The sequence below is a fragment of the Sturnus vulgaris genome, chromosome 22, assembly GCF_052056855.1.
Source record: "Sturnus vulgaris isolate bStuVul1 chromosome 22, bStuVul1.hap1, whole genome shotgun sequence".
NCBI classification, from domain to species: domain Eukaryota; kingdom Metazoa; phylum Chordata; class Aves; order Passeriformes; family Sturnidae; genus Sturnus; species Sturnus vulgaris.
This window is the reverse complement of record NC_142264.1, coordinates 8,384,625-8,407,785: the sequence shown is the minus strand read 5'-3', so window position 1 is coordinate 8,407,785 and position 23,161 is coordinate 8,384,625. Positions and strand designations below refer to the sequence as shown.

Here is a 23,161-nt window from a genome sequence, read left to right as displayed (position 1 = left end):
CTGAGCTTCCTGTTTCACATTGGCTCTAAGAAGGAATTCGAGGGCCTAAATTTAGAAGCTGTTGACACAAAGGGAAATGGAATGCAAGGACTGCAGGATATGGCAGCTCAGGGAAAATTGATGGCTTCACTCCTGGTGTGCAGCATCCCTGGCTTGCACCAGAGCAGGGAGGCTGCTGCAATCCCAGGGAATGCTGAGTGTGGAGAAGGCTCTGCCTCCATGGGAATATCCAGCTCTGGGGTCTCACAACCTTCCCTCTCCTTGGAAGCACCTGAATTTCTCCTTGAGCCTGAATTTCAGACACTGCCAGGCTGTCCCTGGGCCTCCATCCCTCTCCATCCCAAACCTTCAAGCTCCTGGGATCAGCAGTGACAAGAAAAACTGGGAATGTAAACCACGGGGGCTGGGGGTTCCAGGTCTTACTGCAGAATGTGCTCTTCCAAAACATTTTTCCAAGACCCCATATCCTCATGATCCTTGAAGCTGAGCCAATTAAAACCATTCAAAGCTGAGGCTGGAGGAGGTTTTGAGGTCACTACATGCAGCTCAAATGCTGCTCATCAGAATTTGCATTTGTTCCAGTCATTGTCCCTTTGCTCTGAGGTTTTCTCTCACCAAACACACGTTTATCTCTTCCACTTTTTAAAGAGCCATTGTAAGGTCCCAAATATAAAATTTTCTCATTTATTTGGCTTTTTAGGTTATTTGTGTGGAATAGTCTCTTTCTTATGTTATCTTCAGGATAGGGTGCTTGAAAACATTGGAGCTGCTTTGAATTTTTCTATCTAGTAACATTATGAATAATAATAATTATAATAATTATTATTATTATTTAAGAGCATGAGCAATTAGGCAAGGATTTTGCAGAGTGCTGCTTGTTCTCCCAAGGGATGTGTGTGCTCAGAGCAGTGCAGAGTCAGGCAGTTGCTGCACAGAAGGTCAGGGCCATGTTGATCCAGGTGGGATCTTTAAATTGGCACTGCTGTGCATTTTTAGGTTGCCAACAGCCCCTGGCAGGCCCTTGGCACAGGAAGGGTTTCCTCTCTAAATGACTGAGAGGTTTTCTTCTCGTGCTGAACAAAAAATGAAACAAGCCCAGAAGTGAATGTGAAAGTCCCTCTGTGAATAATGAATTTGTGTCAGATAAGCCATGGCCTAATTTTCAGAGCTGAGCTTTGAGGAGTTTGGGTTGGGGCCAATTTCATGGGAGGTGTCATCAAGCCTTGTGAAATCTGATTGCACTCGTGGTTTCAAAGTCTTCACGGCTCCAGCACAGCTCAGATCCAGCTCTGTGATCTCTGATATTAAACCTGATCAGATTTTGGGATGCTGCCCCCGGGTGAGCTGGGATGGAAATGTGTTGCATCAGCTTGACTGCTACTGAAGTCCCTGTTAAAAATTTCTACAGCAATTAACAACAGACAGAATGCAGCCAATAACAGGCATTTTCGTCCCCTATCAACCAAGATTATGGATAAATCCTGTAGATGCCCCATGGCCAAGCAGGTATCAGATTAAGAGTGCAGTTTTATCAGTGACTGGGGAGAGAGCAGAGCTGTGGGGTTGTTGCTGCTCCCTGTGTCTGGTGGAGCTGGCAATCACACACAGGCACAGAAAACCCCACATTTGCCCCATCTGAGGACCAGGGGAGGAATTTGAACAATTTCTCCATGACTTTGATGCCTTAGGGTTTTAGCTTTTCTATTCTCCATCTATTTGTAACCCTGCAGTTCTTTAGTGTATAACTCTGAACTCCATACCCAGTGTGAGCTGCTGCTCTCCCATTTTGGGCAGACACAACAATTCCTCTCCAGGCTGGCAATCAAGGACACCTCACTGCCTCAGGCCCCAGAGATGGAAACAAAAGGGAGTTTTGGGGGAGAAAATTTGGGGTAAATGACTTCATTACCTGAAGCTGTAATTGGAAGATGAACCCCAATATTCAAATGAACCAAACTGATAAAAGTGTGAAATCCTGTGACCCATTGTCCATTTTGGGTGTAGCCCCTGGGGGGCTTTGTCTGCCCTAAATGTACCTGAGAGCCCTTCAATAAATAGAACTGCTTTTTATTCCCTTCATTTGATCTGCCCTCTGTTTTTAGGTGGCCCCAAAGTGCATCACCTTCAGTGCATTCAGGGTTCTCCTGGGCTGTGGTGGGGAAGCAGAGCAAGGTGTGGCTCCTCAGAAGATGCTCCTGGGCAGAGCCAGGACCCTCCTGCTGCAGGGAATTGCTGCTGGTGCTGCTGGACAGACACATCCTTGTGGGAAGGACCAGCCTGGATATTTTTTTAAAATACAGGATTGTTGTCAAAATGACCAGCTTCAAAAAACTTAGGGGGAAAAAAAAAAGAAGGAAAAGAGAAGAAAGAATGAAGTGACTTGGGCTCTGCCTGGCTCAGGGCCTTGCTTCAGTGAAAGCTATTTAACATTTTTGTAACTGATGGGGAAATTGTCCACTATTAATGGGCTTTCTTTCTGGCTATAATTTATTCTTATTTCTCAGAGGCAGTGGGGTAGAGGCCAGATTTCTTTATCCAGAGGTATTAAAATGCCTGGGGCTGAGCAGCTTAGCACTGCTTTGTCAGGATTTTCTCCATCTGGCAAAATAAGAGAATAAAATCACCCTGTGCAGGGAGAGCTGCTTTATTTTTAAAAGAATGCCCTTTCTCTTTCAATTCAAAGCCTCAGGGGAGAGGAGGAGTGGTGAGATGTGTGAGGAGTTGCATATTTTCATTCACTGACAGCTTCTATATTCAGGAGCTATGATCCCTCACTGCCAGGCTTGCTTTAACTTCTCTGGAAACTGGTTATGTGCATCAAAGTGGAGGAAAATACAAGTTAAAAATCCTATTCAGAGACATGAGAGATTTACAGGGCCCAGAGGAGAGAGGAGATCCCAGACGAGGTTCCAAAGTCATAGGCAGGGTCAGCTGACTTATAAAAATAAATTTCTCTTTGCTAAGGGAAAAAGAAAGAAAACCATATCCATGGGTGGTTTTTTTTGGTTTTGTTTTTTTTTTTTTTTTTTTTTTTTTTTGTTGTTGGTTTTTTTTGGTTTTTTTGTTGTTGTTGTTTTTTTTTTTTTTCTTTTTGATTTAGTTTTTTCTTTTTTTTTCCCTGAGTCATTAACAGCAAAAGGAATTTTTTTTTGCATCAGTGCTCATCAAAACAGAAAGTGGGTATCTCTAGCAGTAAATCATATCAGTTGTTCCTGACCTTTGGAAAGTGTCTGGTATAATTTGAAGTCACCTGGTGGAAAAGACAAAACCTCACTGATATGCACCATCAGTTTCTGGTGATGTAAAACAAGAAACAAATTACTGCTGAGGAATATTTGGAGTGTGCTCACACAAACTGAGCTCCATCAGTCACCAACTTCCACTGAGCTTGGATGATAAACCACAAGGTTTCTGGAGCCAGAAACTCCATCTATGACTAAATGTTTGCAGTGGAGAGTTTGCCAAGCTCGAGTCATAGAAAAATGCCAGTTGTGCAAGGGGAAAAACTCCAGTAATGGTGAGAACAGGCTTTCCTGGGATCCCAGAGATGCAGGGAAAAGGGGAAGGACTGAACTGGCCCCAGCTTTGGCAACATCTGGGTCCCTTCCCTCCCCACACTGTAAGAATGAAATTGCAAATAAATGTCTGGGTTACTGCAGTTCATGGAATGAGAGGGTCTGAGATTCTTCTTTTATCCTGAATTCTATAAACGTTCCAGGCAGCCAAAGAAGCTCAAATAGCACCCATCCTCTGGGCTGCTCAAACCTCTCAGCTCTCACCTCAGGCCCCCCTGAAACTGTCTTTGGGAAAGTCTGGACCAAAGTTTGGACTTTGGAGAAGTCAGGAGTCCTGGCTTTCCAGGAAGTGCTGGTGTTGGAGGAGGATTCCCAGCCCAGTGTGGTCTGTGTCACACAGGGACTGCCAAACTGGCAGGGCAGCACTCGAGGAAATCACATCCTAATGAACTTTGCTATTTGCCAGATTGGCAACACCATTGCTGTTTTAATATTTAATGTGGAAAGGTCTGAGAGCCCCAGGGGAGAACAGAGGCTGAGCACTCTGCTTAGACAAAGTCTCTGTCCCAAAGAGCTTTATATTTAAATAGAAAAGATGGATAAATAGTGACAAGGAAGACACTTGAAGGAAATGGCATAAAGTCCATAGCAGAATGCAGCACAGAAATATCCTGTAAACCCCATATCTCCTATGTCCTGCCCCAGAGTTTCAGCTACCAGCCTGAGAGTCAATAATTTCAGCATTTTTGCTGTTGTACCATGAATCTATTCCAGAGTTGTCATCTTGTGCCTGTGGTAAAGAAAAGCCTTGACTACAAGATTTGACTGTTGGGTTTTTGGAAAGACTGGGTTAAAACACTTCTCCATAAAATAGAGTTAAACAGATTTCCCCATGTCCTGAGCAGAGGTGCTGTGCCAACAGTTTATGACCCTAAAAATCTCCATATTGTGGATTCTTCCCATGATCTGCCCGGGTTTTAATCTGTGTGTGCACAGCTTGTTTCGAGGAGCCCTTGGTGGGTCTGTGGGTTTTGTGCTGGAGAGTCCAACAATCCCACCAGGAGCCAAGCCAGGGAACCTGGCAGGTGTGGATCTTGCAGTGTTGTTTTCTGGGACACTCACAAAGTTCCTTGTTCACCCTAGGGATGAGGTGAGGTGGGAGATTTAAACCAAGCTGGTGCCTAGTGCAAGCAGGCTGCTGGTGTTCAGAGAAAGGGCCTGGGCAGCAGTGGCAGCTCAGGGAGCTGCTCACATCCCATCGCTGTACCTCAACACCCCCAGGACGTTTTCATTGGGAAGGGAAACGTCGTTCAGGAACTGGGGATGGTTCAGTGTTACTGATATCCCGTCCTGCACTTTCAGGTGCGCCAGGTGGAGCTGGAGCAAGGTCTTAAAAGTCTTGTCTTGGCAGGTTTCTGATGCACACCACGTGGACAACGTCTGCCTCTCCACCCTGCCGTTCACCAGGAGCTCAATCTTGAGGTCGATGGGGCTCTTGGAGCAGTTGGGAAAGTGAAAGTTCAAGTGGCAGAAGATCAAGTAGAGGCCTTGTTTCTTGATCACCAGCTCGTGGCTCTTGCACTCGGTGTCCTCGCAGACCCCCTTCTCCACCAGGCTCAGCCTGGAGCCGTTCACTGCGCTGGACACTGAGAGGAAAGCAAAGGGCTGTTAGCTCTGAGCTCCCCTGAGCTCCCTTCAGCCATAGCACACTTCCAGCACGGTGTCCTGCTGAAAGGAGACACCTGCTCAGCAGTTTCCTGCCAGGAAAACTCCTGGAAACACACCTGGGAGCTCACACATGGAGGTGGGGCACTAAAGATTCCCAGGATTTACTCAGCCCTCTGGAAACCCAGGACATGGGTTGAAAATGCATGAATGCATCATGAATGCATGGATGTTCATCTCCATTATTTCCCCACTTGGCACTTGGAGGGAATTCACAGAGATGTACATTCATGTGCTTTCCATATTCATGGAGACTGTACAATTCATGGAGATGTACATTCCTCTGGGAGTGTGCAGAAGGTAAATCTTTATTTACTTTTATTTTTATCAAGTTAAAAAAAAAATCTAGGATCGGATGGGGGTTTGCCAGCCACATTCCAGGAGAACTAAGGATTTTTTTTCTATAAAATTCCCATTTGGACAAAAAAGCTATTTGCCAGTAAACTCAGTGTGAATGACATGAGCAGCTTTTCAGACAGCTCCGAAATTTCCCTTTCCCAGCCCCTTTCCCCCACCCTGGACTCCCCACTGACCTCTCATGTAGGCAGCAGCTCCCTTGGCTGGGACACTCTGTAGGATCCTCAAATAGTCTTCAAAGGTGTTCCCTGGAGAAAACAATTGATTAACTCATTGCCCCTGAGCATTTTGGGTTTTTTTAGTACTGCAAAATGCAGCCAGCACTTGGTACCCCATTTCCAGCATGGTTCTGACTCCTTGGCTGAGAATATTTGATCTGCCCAGGGAATTCAGGGCAGTGTCACTCAGCTGGTAAATCTATAACAACCTAAAGCTCTGGCAGATTGCAGCTCTCAGCCATGAAAAATTAAATTCAATACCCTGCTTCTTAAAAATAGGAGTGATGGTTTTAAATTAAAAGAGGGTGGTGAGTTTGGAATAGATACAAGGAAGAATTACAGTGAGGATGGGGAGGCCTGGCACAGCTGCCTGGAGAAGCTGTGGCTGCCCCTGGATCCCTGGAAATGTCCAAGGCCAGGTTGGAGCAGACTGGGATAGTGGGAGGTGTCCCTGCCTATGTCAGGAGTGGGACTGGATGAGCTTTAAGGTCCCTTCCAACCCAAACCAGGCTGGGATTCTCTGATTCTATGAGACAGAAATTATGTGCAGGTAAGCTTAATTTAACCAAGTTATTTTTGTGGTTTTAAACATTTAAGTAGTATATAGTTCTGAAAATGGCTCTTAGAGTGCTTTTGGAATGTTGCTCTGTTCCCTCATGGTTCAAATGTGGATTTCACCAGGACTTTAAGTTGTTCATATAATCCTAGCCTGGTTTGGGTTGGAAGGGACCTTAAAGCTCATCCCACCCCTGCCATGGCAGGGACCCCTCCCACTGTCCCAGGCTGCTCCAAGCCCCAATGTCCAACCTGGCCTTGGGCACTGCCAGGGATCCAGGGGCAGCCACAGCTGCTCTGGGCACCAGGGACCCGAAAGTTGCTGCTGGAGGGGCCGAGCCGGCCCCGCCCCGGCCCCGCGGCTCCGAGCCCAGGGCAGCAGCCGTGTCCCGGGAATCCCCAAATCCAGAGCGCCGGGACAGGGAGGAGCCGGGACTGCCCCGCCACAGCCCCGCGGGGATGCCCCCATCCCACGGGAACGGCCCCATGCCACGGGAAATGCTGCATCCCTCGGGACACGGAACTGCTCCATCCCACGGGACTCAAGAACTGCTGCATCCCACAGGAACTGCCCCATGCCACTCGACGCTGGGACGGCTCCGTCCCCTGGGATGCGGGGATTGTCCCCTCCCACTGCCTCGGGGACTGCTCGCTCCATCCGCGGCCACAGGAATTGCTCCATCCACGGCCGCGGGGACGGCTCCATCCCACGGCCGTGCCCGGCACTGCAGACGCCCGTAGAGCACCGGGGAGCCGAGTCCCGGCCCCACATCCCGACACCGCATCCCGGCACCGCATCCCGGCACCGCATCCCGACACCGCATCCCGGCACCGCATCCCGGCCCCGCATCCCGACACCGCATCCCGGCACCGCATCCCGACACCGCATCCCGGCACTGCATCCCGACACCGCATCCCGGCACCGCATCCCGGCACCGCATCCCGGCACCTCATCTCTGTGATCCAGTTCCTGCATCCCAGACCCTGCTCCCCGCTTCTCCCCCTTGCATTTCACCTCCTTTCCATCCATATTCCCACCTTCCCTCTCCTCTCTGTGAGTTTTTCCTCCTCTCACCATACGGGATGTTCAGTTAATGGCACTGATTATCCGTTCCTGGCAGTGTCCAAGGCCAGGCTGGATGAGGCTTGGAGCAGCCTGGGATAGTGGAAGGTGTCAGGGGGCTGGAATAAGATGGCATTTAAGGTCCTTTCCAACCCAAACCATTCTAGGATTCAGTCAACGATTCTGTGATTATTCTGTCTTTATTCTGTATGACCCAGAACTGTCCCCTAGGTCCACAGGTGGATGGACACAGAGACAAGGTTGGATTCAGGAACACAGTGCATATCCCAGTGCTGCAACCTGACAGCTGAATGGTTATTTCTCCCTGCATGTGCTCTCCTTTACATCTGCTGGCCCTGCTGTGGAAGTGCACAGGAGCTCAGATGGCAACTTGGGAATTTTCTGTGTTTCATTCCACAGCTGAACATCAAGAAGAAAGCAGGAAGGAGTTTCAGTAAAGCCTTATCAAATTATTCTCCTTCTCCCAGGGTACACAAAACCCCAAAATTTACCTGCGACTCAGTTTATAAAATTGGTATCACAATCCCCAACCCTACAAGGGTCTCTGAAGGGCCAATTAATGCACAAAAAACGCAGCATCACATGTTGTGTGTCATGATCCTCAAATGTCCCACTCTGCTCTGGGCTGGTGTGGCCTCATCTCCAGTGCTGGGGGAGCTTTGGGCACCTCAGTAACAAAAAGATCCAAAGGTGTGAGAGAGTGTCCAAAGGAGGGGCACAGGGATGGGGAAGGGTTTGGAGGGGCCCATGAGGAGCAGACTGGGGGCACTGGGATGGCTCAGCTGGAGCAGACTGGGGGCACTGGGATGGCTCAGATGGAGCAGACTGGGGGCACTGGGATGGTTCAGACTGAGGGCAGAGCTCCCCGGGGCTGCAGCTCCTCCCGAGGGGCAGCTCCAGGCTCTGCTCTGGGACAGGAACAGGAGCCAGGGAACGGCTGGAGCTGGGCCAGGGCAGGCTCAGGCTGGAGCTCAGGGCAAGGTTCTTCCCCCAGAGGGTGCTGGGCACTGCCCAGGCTCCCCAGGGAATGGGCACGGCCCCGAGGCTGCCAGAGCTCCAGGAGCGTTTGGACAGCGCTGCCAGGGATGGACAGGCTGGGATTGTTGGGGGGTCTGGGCAGGGACAGGGGCTGGACTGGATTGATGATCCTGGTGGGACCCTCCAGCTCAGGATATTCTGTGATTCCATGATTCTACCAAGAGCTCTATTAATATGCAGAGTGGGATAAGGATCATAAGATTCATAGGATTCCTGAAACTGGGCTAATGATAAGAGATTCAAATCTCCAGACCCTTGCTGTATCTACATGACCTGATTTCTAAGGGGGTCTTGATAATGAGGATGGACGAATCAGGGAGAAGCTGGTCCCACACCCAAACTCCCCTGGCTGGAACGGGTTGGTGAGGTGTGTATTGCACTGTTTGCACTCTCTGTTGGAGACAGAGGCTGTGGATATCTTGAAAAAATTGCAATATTTCTCTGATTTCAGCAGTTTAAAGACTTTTGTGGTGAGCAGGAGCTCACTGCTCTCCAAGAATGACTAAGTCATGTACCAAAGTCCCTAAACCATTCTGGAAATCCCCAAAGAAAAACCAAAGCTTGCTTTCCTGGTTTTAGTCATGTCAATCTAGTGTTTTAGTGAGGGCACAGGCACTGCAAAGATGTGGAGATATTGCATAGGATGGGTGAAAACCCTTCTGGCCCTTATTTCAGCTAAAGCTGTTGTGGTGATAACAAGTGTCTGGTAACACCATCAGCACCCTGAGCCTGCTCACACTCCGTGTATCCTGCAGGAAAGGAGAGATTATTTACAGAAACTCAGTGGCATTTAGGGGGTTTACCCTCCAAAGGCTGAAAATCCCCTGCTGCACAAGCAGCCTTTGGAGGTGCAGCCCTGCAGGCTCTGCCAAGCCAGGTGCTGAGCCTGCCCAGAATCTGCCCAAAATCTGCCCAAAATCTGCCCAGAGCTGCCCCTCTGGCCAGGCCTGAGCTGCTCAGAGTGTCCATGGCATCTCTAAAGATCTCCCCTCACTGACCTGGCTGCACTTTGCATTTCCAGAGCTGTATTTAACATTTATTTGTGTCAGCAAGTTTGGTATGTCTGCGTTTAAATTCGGTGACATCAGCTGCATTAGTCAGAAGGGAAATTATGGGAAAAAAAAATTGTTTTAGAGAGACAGGTCTGGTCCTCACTGCTTAGGCAGCTTATAACTGTTTTCTACTTTTATGTTTCAAGTTAATTCTTTTATCTGAAACATTTCAGCTCAAGCCAAGAGAGGCTGAAATTACCAGAGCTTCAGGACTGATCGATGGATGTGCTCACATTGCCTAATTGGCTTTGCACGAGTCATGGTGTAAATCAGAGGTAATCCCTCTGCCATCAATGGGATTAAATGAGCTTAAAAATACTGCAGGGAGGAGGAAAGACAAAGCTACATTTGGGGCTAAGGACCAAGGAGAGCACACTGGTTTCAGTGTGTGCTTGAGGCACAGGCACTGCAGATTTGCTTCAAGGAAAGCTGCTGGGAAGGGAGGGGTCTCAGGGGGAAGCCCTAAAGAAGATATCAGGACATCACTTGTTTTTGTCTTTTTGACCCCTTTTACATCCAGAGGGTGCAGCCCTGAGGAAAAGAGCCTGGCTGTTTCCAGGAGCTCCATGCAGCTTTTCACCACTGAGCCAGAGGGGCTGTGGAATGGGACTGGGAAACGGGACTGGGAAATGAGACTGGGAAATGGGACTGGGAAACGGGACTGGGAAATGGGACTGGGAAATGGGACTGGGAAATGGGACTGGGAAACGAGACTGGGAAACGAGACTGGGAAAAGGGACTGGGAAATGGGACTGGGAAATGGGACTGGGAAACGGGACTGGGAAACGGGGCTGTGAAATGGGGCTGTGAAATGGATCTCAGAGAAGCTGCAATTTCACAGAGCCCCCAGGATTTCCCCCTGAGGTGCAAAATGAACCCCTGAGGTTCTCTCAGAGCACCAAAGCACAGCAGCACCTTGTCGAGCCAGGATGAAGCTCAGGGACATGAGGACACACGGGCAGCTGCCAGACAGGTCCAAGAGGATGTGACAGTGCTGGGGAAAGTTCTCTCTGCTGGCTGTGGCTGCCTCAGTTTCCCCACCTCTGAGGTGGGTCTGACAGGAGCACCAGCAAAGGGCACTGAAACCACGAGCTGAAAGTGGCTCTGTCAGCAGGGAAGGTGCTGCTACCCAGACATGGAAAGCCCCTCGATCGGGGCTCCCGAGGCTTGTCCCAGTCCCGGCCACCCCTCGGTGACATTCCACTGCCATGGGGACATTCCACTGCCCCCTCTGGCTGGGGACTGAGTGTGGGCAGGCACAGGAGAGGGGCAAAACCCTGAATTATTTTATGAAGTGGAGAAGTAAAAGCAGGCAACAAACAGCTTTTGATTCCTCTGTGACCCCCATGGATTTAAGTGCTTATGGAATCAGGTGAGGTCACACATCAGCAAGCCAGAGTTAGCAGAATTTGCCTCGTTTTATTTCTCAGCAGCCACTCCCTGAAGTCCCTATAGCTAATTTTAACTCTCTCCTGCCAGGTGAGTGCCCTGCAAACAGCAGCCAAGGGGCTGGCCCAGCCTGTGATGCTGTGACAAGTGGCAGCTGGGTGACATCCCCTCCTGAGCTCTGTGCCAGAGCTCTGGGCTCTGCCCCTGGCTGTGCCTGTCACACACACACTGACAGCCTTTGGCCCTCGAGAGCCCCAGGACTGCTGCTCTGGTCCGAAGGGGACTGAGCTCAGCTGCCAAATTTCCTCCCAAAACCAGAAATTAAAGAAACATCCTTTTTTTTCCCCTGCCAAATTTAAGAAGAACCTCATGAATTCACTGCACACCCGAGTACTGCCAAACCTGTGGGATTTTAGGTCAAAATTCTTCAAATCTCTGCCTGCTTGTCAGTGTAGCAAAGGCTACATAATGTCATTAGCTATTAATATATATATATATTTGTGTGTGTGAGTGTATTTTCATATATATTTATATATATTCACATATAGCTGGTGTTTTAAGTACTGGAGAGAGGGAAGACCCGATATTGAGCACTCTGAGCAGCACCAATCACCCCTCATGTGATGAACTCAGCCACCAGCCCACACTGGGTGTGTGTGATGCATTTCCCCACATGGAGGAGGTTTCTGCCCTCTTTCTAGCATTTGCAAGCCCAGGCTTGCCCAGAATTTTCAAGCTGAGAAACTCCTCTCAGTTTTCTCAACTTTCAGGCTGAAAACACCATCTCCTCTGCCCTGGGTGGACACAGCTCAGGCAGGGTCACGTTTATGCACAGACACCTCCCTGACTGAGGCTGAGAAGGGAAAAACCTTCATGGCCCAAGTGAATATCCATTTCTGAGGAGCCTCAGCTGCTTCTCATAGTGTTGGGATCAAATTTAGTTGCAGAAGGCCAAACTGCCCTCTGAGACATTGCTGAAAATCTGAAAAGGCTCATTGGTTTCAGTCTGATTTTCTCCATAGTAGCAGCTTTGTGACTGTCACCTGTATAATAGTGACTGTCACCTGTATAATATTAATTTCTCAGAGTCAGATTTTTATTCGGGAACCTATTTCCCATTGAAACTGAGAGTGGGGTGCTGGATTTCTTTTCCTGGTCTGTCCAGTGCCAGAGAAAAATACCTATAAATAATGAATTTGTGTGTGTGTGTGTTCATTTGTATCTTTGATACCAAATCTTTGCAGCTCAAATAACAAGAAAAGCCATCAGCCCAGGACTACACAATTCCCAGGGAAATGAGGCTCGGAGATGATGAGGGCTGCACCTTTCCAGGTCATCAATTTGTCTGTGAGTTCATTTTCCCTCTAAAAAATGAACATAACAATACCCCTCAGGTCCACACTAATACATGATTTGTTATTTGTGACATGGGGATGAGTTTCTGCAGAGAAGTGCTTCCACAGAAAGAACATTTCACAAACACTTAGTTTGTGATGGATTTAATTCCTTCCCCCTGTTGCTCAGGTACTGCACCAACAGAGGATTTGAGGAGGCTGATCCCATTTTTCACACAAACATTTAATGAGCTGACATTGCAATGCTCTCAGCCTGTGCCTGTGGATCCCTGCAGCCCATCCATTGGGGCCTGACAGCTGAGTCAGGGCTGGAAAACTCCCATAAATCTGCTTTAGTGCCCACTGGTGTTTAGCTAACAATAGAACATAATCTCATTGGAGATTTAAATTAAATCATTGCATTTTCCAGCTTTAGTAAGACACAATTAATTCAGTGTTGTGGCTGGGTCTGGGCTGCTGCCTGTTGGCAGCTCAGTGAAGTCTCTGCCTGAGTGACCTCAGCTGGACCCAGCACAGAATTGTTGTGTCACAGGATCATGGAATGGTTTGGACTGGGAAGGACCTTAAAGCTCCTCCATGGGCAGGGACACCTTCCAGCACGCCAGGGTGCCCCAAGCCCTGTCCAACCCAGCCCTGGACACTGCCAGGGATGGGGCTGTGTCCCCCAGAGCATCCCTGAGTGCTGGCACTGGCACAGGGCCCAGCTGGGCAATGCTGGTTTTTTTCTCCCTTGCCCATTTTAACAATGCAGGAGTTCTGGTTCATGGGTACAAACCACACCCAATTCCCATCTGGGCTGCCTGGGATGGAATGGATCCAAATCTAAATCCCCAGCAGCTCCAGCCTCAGCACAGTCCCCTTCCTGAACGTTTCTCCTGCTCCTGTCTCTGGGGGGACCTGGCAGCAGTTGCCACAAATCCCTGCTTGGTTGCCAGCAGGCAGCAGCTGACAGAACTCCTTGTGAGGGGCCCTCAGTAAATTACCCACTGGGTATATTCATTAATAAGCTCTGCTTTATGCATTTTAAGAGGAAAATAAAAGGCTCTGACAATTTGCTCACACTTGAATGCTCTGTTGCCCTCTAACAGGGACCAATGGGCACTGAGGGGAGAGCATTTAAATGCCCTAAAACCAGCTCTCAGCAGCTCTTGCTGATGTGGGCTCTCACTATCAGCCCCCCTTTTGTCCTTCACTAATGGCATCATCTCAGATTGAGCAGCAGAATTTGGAAATTCAGAGCAAGAGGATGCCTGGGATTGATATGGACTTAAAGACAGAAATGTTCTGGCTGATGAAACAGCATCCAGGCCATTCCTGGGAGAGCACATGGCTCCTGTCTACACCTGCAGCTGCTGGTGAGGAGAAAAAACAACTGCACCTGAGCTGAAATAAAATTATACATATATATATATATGGTTTATATATGGTGTATATATATATATGATTTTCTTTCATATAACTCTAACTCTAACTGTAACTATAAATATAAATATCACTATAAATATAACTATAAATTTAAATGTAAATAATGTAAATTTAAACATAAATAAATATAACTATAAATGGACTTTTTGACCAGTGACATCTCTCTCCCTGCCCTGGGAATGCCCCTACCCCTTGTGCTTTGCTTTGAAAAGTGCTGACCACTGTGGCTCCTCCTCTGTGGATCATAAGGCTCCATACCTTCAGATCCTGCTCTATTTCTGAACCTCTTCAGGTACAAAATAAAGCACAAAAAGAATTGAGGAAGACTTAAGAAGATTTAAGGGAATGTTTAGGTTGCTAGAGAGAAAGCAGTGTGTGTGTTTAGGGTGCCTGAGGGAGAGCCTAAGGAGAAAAGAAAATTCCTTCAGGTTACAGGAATTTTAAAACTTAAACAAAGGTGATGGTCAGGCAAGATGTGAAGCTCTCAGGAGGGACACGGTGACACTCAGGGACTGCTTTGAGAGCTGTGGGTTATGAAACAATCCCAGTATGGGAGAGTCACGGATCCAAAAGTTACCCAAAATAGAGTAAGTGGTGCCCAAATGCTGCAAAAATGCAGCTGCAGAAAAGGTGATTGTGGGATTGGGACTCTCCAGGCCTTGGGCTTATCTTAGAATCCTGGAATCACAGAATCTCCTGAGCTGGAGGGACCCACCAGGATCCCCCAGGGCAGCCCCTGTCCCTGCCCAGACCCCCCAACAATCCCAGCCTGTCCATCCCTGGCAGCGCTGTCCAAACGCTCCTGGAGCTCTGGCAGCCTCGGGGCCGTGCCCATTCCCTGGGCACATTAAGGCCAGGCAGAATCTTGGTAAATTGTCTCTATTAGACAGATTTTCTTATTTCAGGCTCCCTGTGCTCACACTCTGCCTGTTTCAATTCCTTGCTCTGTGCCTTTTGCTGCTGGTCTCCCCTTGTCCCTTCTCGACTATTCTCCCTTTTCCCCTCAAACCAGGAGCTGTTTTGAAATATGTGGAACACATTTTCACCCCTCTCTCATGAATATGAGGACTTTGCCCACATTTGCAAGAGCCAGCATTTAAAATAAGACCTTCAAATCAGAGTGATGTTCACATCTCCTGGCAAAAAGCTCTTTTGAACAGACACCCCAGGGAACATTCAGAAATATTTGCTATTTCTTCAGCCGTGCACTGGTTCCTGGAGTAATTGGAAAGCTTTTTTCTTATTTTCATTTTTTCTTACTACTTTGGCTCTTGACCAAGTGGAGCCTTTATTGGAAATGTTAAGATGTGCACAGTTGGTTTATTTGTGACCCTGGGCAATATTTGCATTCCAGATATGACAAATTGCCTGTATTGTTTAGGGGTCTTACCTGTCCTGATGGGTTTTTTGATGCCCTCTATGGCAGGATCAGCTACCTGAAAGAGAAGAAAGAGAAGAGATGGATTATTCTGGGAATAGGAAATAACCATTTCATGTGCAGCTGTGGATCTGAAACATTTCTGTTTTTTTTCTAACAAAAAAAAATTGACATTTCTGACACAGTGTAGTAAGAAAATTATGTAGGTTCTGTTGGGGCTGTTTCAGAAGCACAAGTCCTAAAAATTCATCTCTGTAGTTTGCAAGGCTTGGAGAGATTAGGACAGAGTGGGCATGGAGAACCTGGAGAGCCAAGTGCCTGGGAAAGATCATTAAAGCTGCAGAGCCCCAGAGAGGTCTGAGCATTACAGTCATGTCCTGCCTCACCTCTCCTCCTACTTCTCGCTGAGATGTAAAACCAAGGGTGGAAATGGCACAGGAAACTGTCCTCCATCAGCATGGCACGAGAAATCCCCAGAAAACCAGCTCCAGGGGTGACACGCAGCAGGATTCCTCTGATGCCACCTTCCTGTCACCCAAACACACCCCCGGAGTCGCTGGCAGCTCATAAATGTCCAGCAATGCCCCCAAGGAGCAGAATGTTCTCCCAGCAGCTGAGGAGAGCACAGGGAGTTCTCACTGGCACATCACCCTCGCTCTGGGTGATCCCACAGGGATTTTATGACAGGGAGTGGCTTTTGCACAGCCTGGGCTCAACCAGCTCCTCTTACCTGGCTGCAAATTACCTGGGCTAATTAGCAGGCTAATCAGGCCGGGCCCAGCTTAGCACATCGGTGTCTGCAGTTGGGAGGGATCCAGCAGGATCATTAAATCCTTCTCCCTGCTCCTCACCTACCTAAAATGTAACCACAGGAACTAAAACCTTTTCCAGCTGCTCCCTGAGCACATCCCTGGGGAGCCTGTTCAGGACATCCAGGAAGGAGAAATTTGGGGAGCTCTACCAGTAAGAGAATATCTGATATCTCCTGGGGGAAATTAAGCACTCCTGTGGTGGGAACAGCTTCATCCATAGTGGTGTTACAGCATAAACACCTCATTTCTGTGTGTGAGGTGGATAAACAGGAAGGGAGCACACCAGCAAAACTGATCAACCAATAAACAATAATAATAATAATAAAAAAATCCTCAAAACAAAATCCTAATATAAAATCAAAAATCCAATTAACTAACACAAAATCAAAACCCAATATTAAGTCCTTATCCCTAAAAAACCTTCATAACCTAAAAAAAAATTACACTCAACAACCTAATAAATCTAGAATGAGTTAACTAATCCATCTTTAAAATACTGAAAACAAAACTACAATTCTAAACAATACTAAAACAAAACATTTAAAATCCCTATCACATAATCCACTTATCACCCCAAAAAATAATAAAAAAAACTAACCCTCAAAATCTCTGGGGACAAGTCCTAAAAACCACAAAAATATTTGTGTACAAACAATCTCTATATACAACAAACCCAATAAAAAACCATAAAACAACAAAAAAAAATCTTTCTGTGGGGAGAAGGAAAGTGGTTGGGCAGGGAGAGAAGCTGTGTTGGGTCTGTTTGTGGTGCTTAATGTTCTTATTTTAAATATTTAAGGAGGTTTTTAATTAGATCTTGGCTTCACGTGGCCATGTTTTGAACAAGTGAAGCGTGGAGCTGCACCTGCTCCCAGCAAAGAGTTGTGATTCTTTGGTGTGAGGCCAAGTGCTGAGTCCTGCACAGGTGGCAGAGCTGCTCCCAGGGGGACTGGGCAGTGACAGCTTCATGGTTGGACTCACTGACCTTTGAGCTCTTTCCCAATTGAAATGATTCTGGGAATTTGGGGATGTGTAATTTGTTCATTTTCTCTCCCCACACCCGTGTAAGGCAGGGCAGAGTCACCCTTTGAGCCAATGTTCCTCCAGGGACCTTCCTGAGCTGTGCAGGGCAGCAGGAACAGGAACCCAGAGATGAAATTTGAAAAATTTGTTATTTCCAAGCTTTTTGTCCCTGGCACACCATCCTCTCTTGGGAGGTCTCATGGATCTCATATCACCAAATGTTAAACTGAGCAGGGCTGGGGCTGGAAACATTCCCAGGAATCTCTGCCAGGACCTCTCAGCTCCTTCCTTTGCCCCTGCCCTGGGCTGTTGTCACACACACACACTCAGGGCACAGGAAAATGTTGCTGTTCAATGCAAAATCTGAACATTCCTGCTCTCTGTGGAGAATTCAGGGTATTTCAGGTGACAGAAAAAGGATGCTCTGCCCCCAGTGAGATTGCACTCAATGAAATCAGGCAGCCAGGGAGGTGTTTGCCTTGCTGGTGGCTCAGGGCATAAAAACAAAATTAAAATGGACTAAAGGCATTGTGTTCTCACCTGGGAAGGCTCCCAGCGATTAAAACCAGCACATACCAAAACAATTTATTGTAGTGACAATTGAGTAGATGCTGAAATAAACCTTTAGGACTTCCTTTGAAATATTACTGGTATTGTTTCTTTCTTTTCCAGCAGCGAGAATATCACATGAAATGCTGTCATTTGGAATGCAAAGAGCACACAGGAGGAGTCCAAACAGATTAAATTCTACAGTGCCAGCTCAGAAAAAAATTCAAGACAACAAATTTCCCTCTGTCTGGAGTGATCTGAGGGCTGGTGATGAAGTAGCTCAGTCTTTACTCAGCAAGCAGAATAATTTGAGTTTGCTTTATTAGAGAAAATGATAATCAGGTGCCAGCGAAAGTGATTTATATCTTCTTTCCCTTAATCATTTTACGAGAAATTTTCTCAAGCTGAGGCAGAATAAAGAGTAATTCTAAATTCCTGGGTCACAGCAGTGAATATTCATTGATCCTCTGATCCCAGGCAGGGTGGGCAGGCCCTGGCACAGGGTGCCCAGAGCAGCTGTGGCTGCCCCTGGATCCCTGGCAGTGCCCAAGGCCAGGTTGGACATTGGGACAGTGGAAGGTGTCCCTGCCATGGCAGGGGTGGGATGGGATGAGTTTTAAGGTCCTTCCAACCCAAACCAGGCTGGGATTCTGTGAAGTCTTTATCTAAAGTCCAAGGCAGTTCCCCAAACCCCACAATGAGCCTGGGCTCTCCAAGAGCATCTCCACAGTGCAGCTGTGTGAGCTCTTTGGTCCCCTGGCCTCAAAGGAAATTCTTCATTGTAAAAAGAACCTCAAGGCTCTCCCGTGTTTCTGCTCAGCCTCCAGCCACCATGATTTCAGGAGGAATTTCTCCATGGAAAGGGTGCTCGGGCTTTGGAGCTGCCCAGGCAGGTTTGGAGTGCCCATCCCTGGAGGAGTCCAAGGAAGGCCAAGGTGGCACTGAGTGCTCTGGGCTGGGGACAAGGTGGGGACCAGGCACAGGCTGGACTCGATGGGCTGGGAGGGCTTTTCCAACCTCAGTGATTCTGGAATTTATTCTATGCCCAACTGGAGGAGAAGGTGAGGGCATTTCCACCTGAGGTGCCAAGAGGCAAAGGTGGAAGCTGGACATGAAAAGTCCAGGAAACAGAGCACTGTCCTCATGGCTCACCTGATAAGGAGCCTCTCAGGAAACAAAGCCCTGGTAAAAATCAGCTTTTCCTGTGCTGACCAAAGCTGTTAAAGTGTCACTTCCAGACTGTGCATTGTCACTGCACCCACAGCAAGAGCTGGGCGAGGGCAGTTTTCTCCTAAAATGCCCCAGTGGAATACCTGTAGTGCTCAACATGTGGGAAATCTGCTTCCAGGGGAATTCTCAGTATTTTTATTTTATTTTAAACATTTTATTTGTTTTTCCTGTCTGTCAGGGTTGCCACAAGAGGGGGCCAACATGCCCCGAGTGGGGCACTTGGGGCTGAAATGAGTTTTAAGGATACATAAAACCCCAATAAATAGTGCAGGATTGTGCTGGGTGCTGTATGAGTAATTCACAAATCCACTGCTAAAGGTTCTTAACAGCCTTGAAGAGCAGATCAGCAAATAGAAAAAACCTGCTCTGACCTTCAATATTTGCCACACTGGTGATAAAAAGGTTTTCCCACACAATTTAGAGGTTCAATATATGAAGTCTACAAAATCCAGAGCAGTGATGGACTAACCCAGATCATGGACTCTGGACATTCACACAGGATTTGTAAATGGGAGGCTCGGGTCTCTGATCGACCTTCCTGTACAGCACCAGACTTGTGAGGGTCTGTGTGCCTTAAAATGACATTTTCCAGCCCTTCCTGTCCCATTCTGTCACTGGTTTCACCTCTCTCTCTCTGTACACACCAGTATCTCCAGAGGTGTGTATATACACATATATACACAGCAGGCAGATGGGTGGAGGGTTTAACACACTTATAAATAGTGTTAAGAAGAAAAATTATGGCTCGAGACTATTCTCATTCCAGAGGAAAACTGAGTCACTTGGGGAAGATCGACAATGGCCTGAAGCCAAGTGGTTCTGCAGATGAGAGCTGAAGGAATGAACTCACGTCAGCACTGCAAATAGTTAAAAAAACAAGAGTTTAGCTCTAAAATGGATCCTTTCCAGATGTGGCACTAATGTGCTGTGCCAACTTTCTTAAAAACAAGTTGTAAAGGAAATTTCTTGGGGTGCTGGAAAGTGGGGAGGTGTGATAATGACAGAGGTGCTGCAGGATTCAGAGAAGCAGCTTTGAATCATAGTTGCCTTTCTCATTTGGCCTTTCATGTTGTGTTTCCCTTCTTTGGAGCACCCAGATTGTGGGGGCTGCAAGTGCCTGGTTTCTGCAGAGTTTGATTTTCCTTTTCTAGTCTGTCTTCCTTCAACTCAAATTAGGCAATTACGAATTCATCAAAAGGCAGCCTTTGATGAGGGCAGGGACAGTGTGATCTTGTCACCACCATCTTTTAGTGCTGTGGCACCCAAGGGTCCAACCCCTGCATTGTCCCTGTGACCCTCAAACACCCCTTGGAACAGAGGGAAATAAAAGCTTCTCTCTCAGCTCAGCATAAGGAGGGTGTGCAGTTGTCCCTAAACTCAGGGACCACTCACACAATCCAGCTGACAACATCTGGAGGGGAAACCTGATCATCCCAAGGAGATGACCACACAAAATGTGTCACAGTTATAAAGAAAATAATGAAGTCAGCTGGAGATGCTCTGATCCCTGTGGCAAGTCAGTATCCACAGGGCTCCAAGGATTCCCATCCCTGCTGGAGATGCTCAGCCCAGCCACAGCTGATTCCCAAAAGATTCTGTGCCCAGCCTTGTGTGGCTGAACTGAGGACCTGTAAGGCTTCACAGACTGCATTTTACCTGTGAGAAAACCTGTCAGCCCTTCCTGAGAATGCAATCCTGTAATGGTGGAAAGCAGCTTATTCCCCTGAGAAAGAATCCTGAGACTGTGACTGGTAACAGCACCTGTGTAAACTAGCCAGATTTATTGGAGACAAATATGCAAAGAGAAGATGGTCACTGGCATGTAGACACATCTGGTGACCTGACCAGTCCAGCAGGGTAACAACTATTTACTGACCAATTACAAATAGGCATGATATGTTTGTAAAACTCCATCTAATGGGTTGTGGAAATAAAACCACATAACACCTTTTTTCTCTGCATGAAGAAGAGTGTGTCTCGTCTCCCTGAGTGAGGCCACAGTGACACAGCCTCACTCTGACAGCACAGCCAAGAGCTGAGATGGTTTTGGAGCAAGCCTGGAGCTCCGTGTGGAACCTGTCCCACAGAACCAACACTTGTTCTCTGCTCTGAGAGCTCAGGACCAGTCACGGGTGGGGGAGGACTGTTCTGCTTCTGAACTCCCTGAGAGCAAAGCACAGTCTGTGTTTTACTGCCAAATTCTCCTCAGAGTGTAAAATTGCTGCTTGATTTTATTTGTTCCTCACTCCCCTCAGCTTCGTATTTCCTCCTCCAGCCAAGCTCGTTTTCAAAGCAGATGCAATGGTGTCATTACTCTTTTAAGTCAAAACCTTGGCTCTTTCAGCAATCTTGTTCCTCTGGCAACTCCTGGAACTGCTTTATCCTGATGGAGAGGTGATTTAATGCTTGCTTCCATAATCAGTACAAATGAAAGCCTCATTATACACCAAAGCTGTGGCAAGTCTGTAATTACCTAGACTGTTATTTTAAAGATCTCCCCTGATATCCCACTCTATTTCTCACTTAAAAAGCCCCATGTCTCATGTTAACTGTCCTCAAAGTGCTTCTCTTTTGGGAGAACACTGATTACAGGTAAATGATTCCTCTCCTGAAGGAGTATCAGTCAAGCCTTTCTGGTTTAATTTCTGGGTAATGTGCATACATGGGCACACAAATTGCACAGGGTACATTTAGCAAGGGAAAATATTGAGTCAAAGGATCATATTTTGTTTTCCATGGCCAGTTCCTCCAGCAGTCCTGCACTGGAGCTTTCCTTCTATGAAGAGTAACGGGGGTACCTCAGCGCTTTGATTTTTGCAATAAGATTTCAGAGTCTATAAAACTTCTGCTCTGGCATTTTACCTTGGTGAAGTTGATGGCTATGCCCTTACAAGGTCAGAAATTCACTTTTTATCCTCACAGCCATCCATCTCTGTCACTGGTTCCCCATCCACTCCAGATCCATTCGAGAGCAATCTTTTATTTTAAGAAGTTAAAGTGACTGTTGGTAAAAGGAAAAGTTGTTTGTGTGTGACCTTGTGTCCCTGATATCCTTTCTACAACTCTGGTTGTGCATTAAAATTCCCACTCAGGGCAGGACTGAGGGGACACGAGGGAGCTCCTTGGCCCCCACCACTGCTCTGGGTGCCTCAGGAGAGCTCAGCCTCAGCACATCAGCAGGCAGCACCACAGGGTGTCACACAGAGCTGGCATGTCCCCTGCTCGACCCATTTCAGAGGTGCAGAGCGACCAAACCCTCTCAAACACTGTTTATTCTCCAAAGAACCAACAGGAGACACAAATCAAACCAGGTGGGACAGAGGCTGTTGGACACCTTGGATCAGGAGTGTTCTCTTTCCATTTACAGAGCAGGAATTGTGTGCCAAGAATAAATGTTGTCTATGGAGAAAAGTCCTCTTTTTCTGAAGTTCTTTTATCTGTGTTTCATCTTTCCTCTAATTCATGTGTGTGTGCATTTATAACTGAGGTGGGACCTGCTCTTCTGGCCATAGAATGAAAATGGGAAGGGAGAGAAGAGAAGAGAAGAGAAGAGAAGAGAAGAGAAGAGAAGAGAAGAGAAGAGAAGAGAAGAGAAGAGAAGAGAAGAGAAGAGAAGAGAAGAGAAGAGAAGAGAAGAGAAGAGAAGAGAAGAGAAGAGAAGAGAAGAGAAGAGAAGAGAAGAGAATTAATCTCTTACCGTCCTCTGGACGACCAGGACCATGATGGTGGCCAAGGCAAAGACGAGCAATGCACCCAGGATGGCGATGATGAAATACAAACAGACTTTGTTAGTGGCTCCAAGCCTGCTGGAAACAGTGTCTTCATTCACATTCATGGCTGATTCATGCGAGTCCTTCACCTGAGAAAGTGTTTGCTCTTGAGCCTGGCACATTCTTATATAGCTCTCCAGGCACTGCTCTGTGTCTCCCCTCGGTCGGGTTCAAGTTGCAGCCCATGTCTGCTCCTGGCAGGATTTTCCCCCTTCATCCTGGCTCATGTGATCCGGAAAAAAAACTTCATCAGTGTCTGTGCAAAGAGAGAGGGCCCCGGGGGCGTGAGGCAGGACGCGGCTGCCGGCAGGGGAAGGAGCTTCATTCATGTCGTCGCTCCGGGATTTCTCCGCCGAGGTCCTGCGCTGCAGCCCCGGGCTCTGATGTCACAAAGAGAACAGACACCACCACCACCCCCCGCCCCAGGCTCTGTCAAATGGGGAGATATGCAAATTCTCTTTCATTTTATACTCGGTGCGGCTGCAGCTGGGTCAGGGAGTCGCCCCGAGCTCTGCCTTCCTGTCGTGCACTGAAACTCCGCTGCCTCCCTGCAGGGAGAGAGCTCCGGAGCTCGGCATCCACCTTTGGGTGACCTTCCTTTGGGCAGGCATCCACCTTTGGGCGACCTTTGGGCAGCCCTGGGGTGCCCCAAGCACAGCATCACCAGCCAGGGAGGGAGGGAGGGG

The 23,161-nt window shown here is 47.8% G+C and overlaps 1 protein-coding gene across 1 annotated transcript; it reads right to left on the bottom strand.

Annotated features, from left to right (window-relative positions):
• Positions 1-4,073: 4,073 nt before the first annotated feature.
• On the bottom strand, positions 4,074-22,721 carry TNFSF8 (TNF superfamily member 8). The gene is made up of 4 exons (XM_014873119.2): positions 22,403-22,721; positions 15,104-15,149; positions 5,774-5,845; positions 4,074-5,161 (listed from the first exon to the last, which is right to left on the bottom strand). Exons 1-4 carry the CDS (start codon positions 22,595-22,597, stop codon positions 4,764-4,766), a joined length of 711 nt encoding a protein of 236 aa, XP_014728605.1. The 5' UTR covers positions 22,598-22,721; the 3' UTR covers positions 4,074-4,763.
• Between the last annotated feature and the right edge of the window lie 440 nt (positions 22,722-23,161).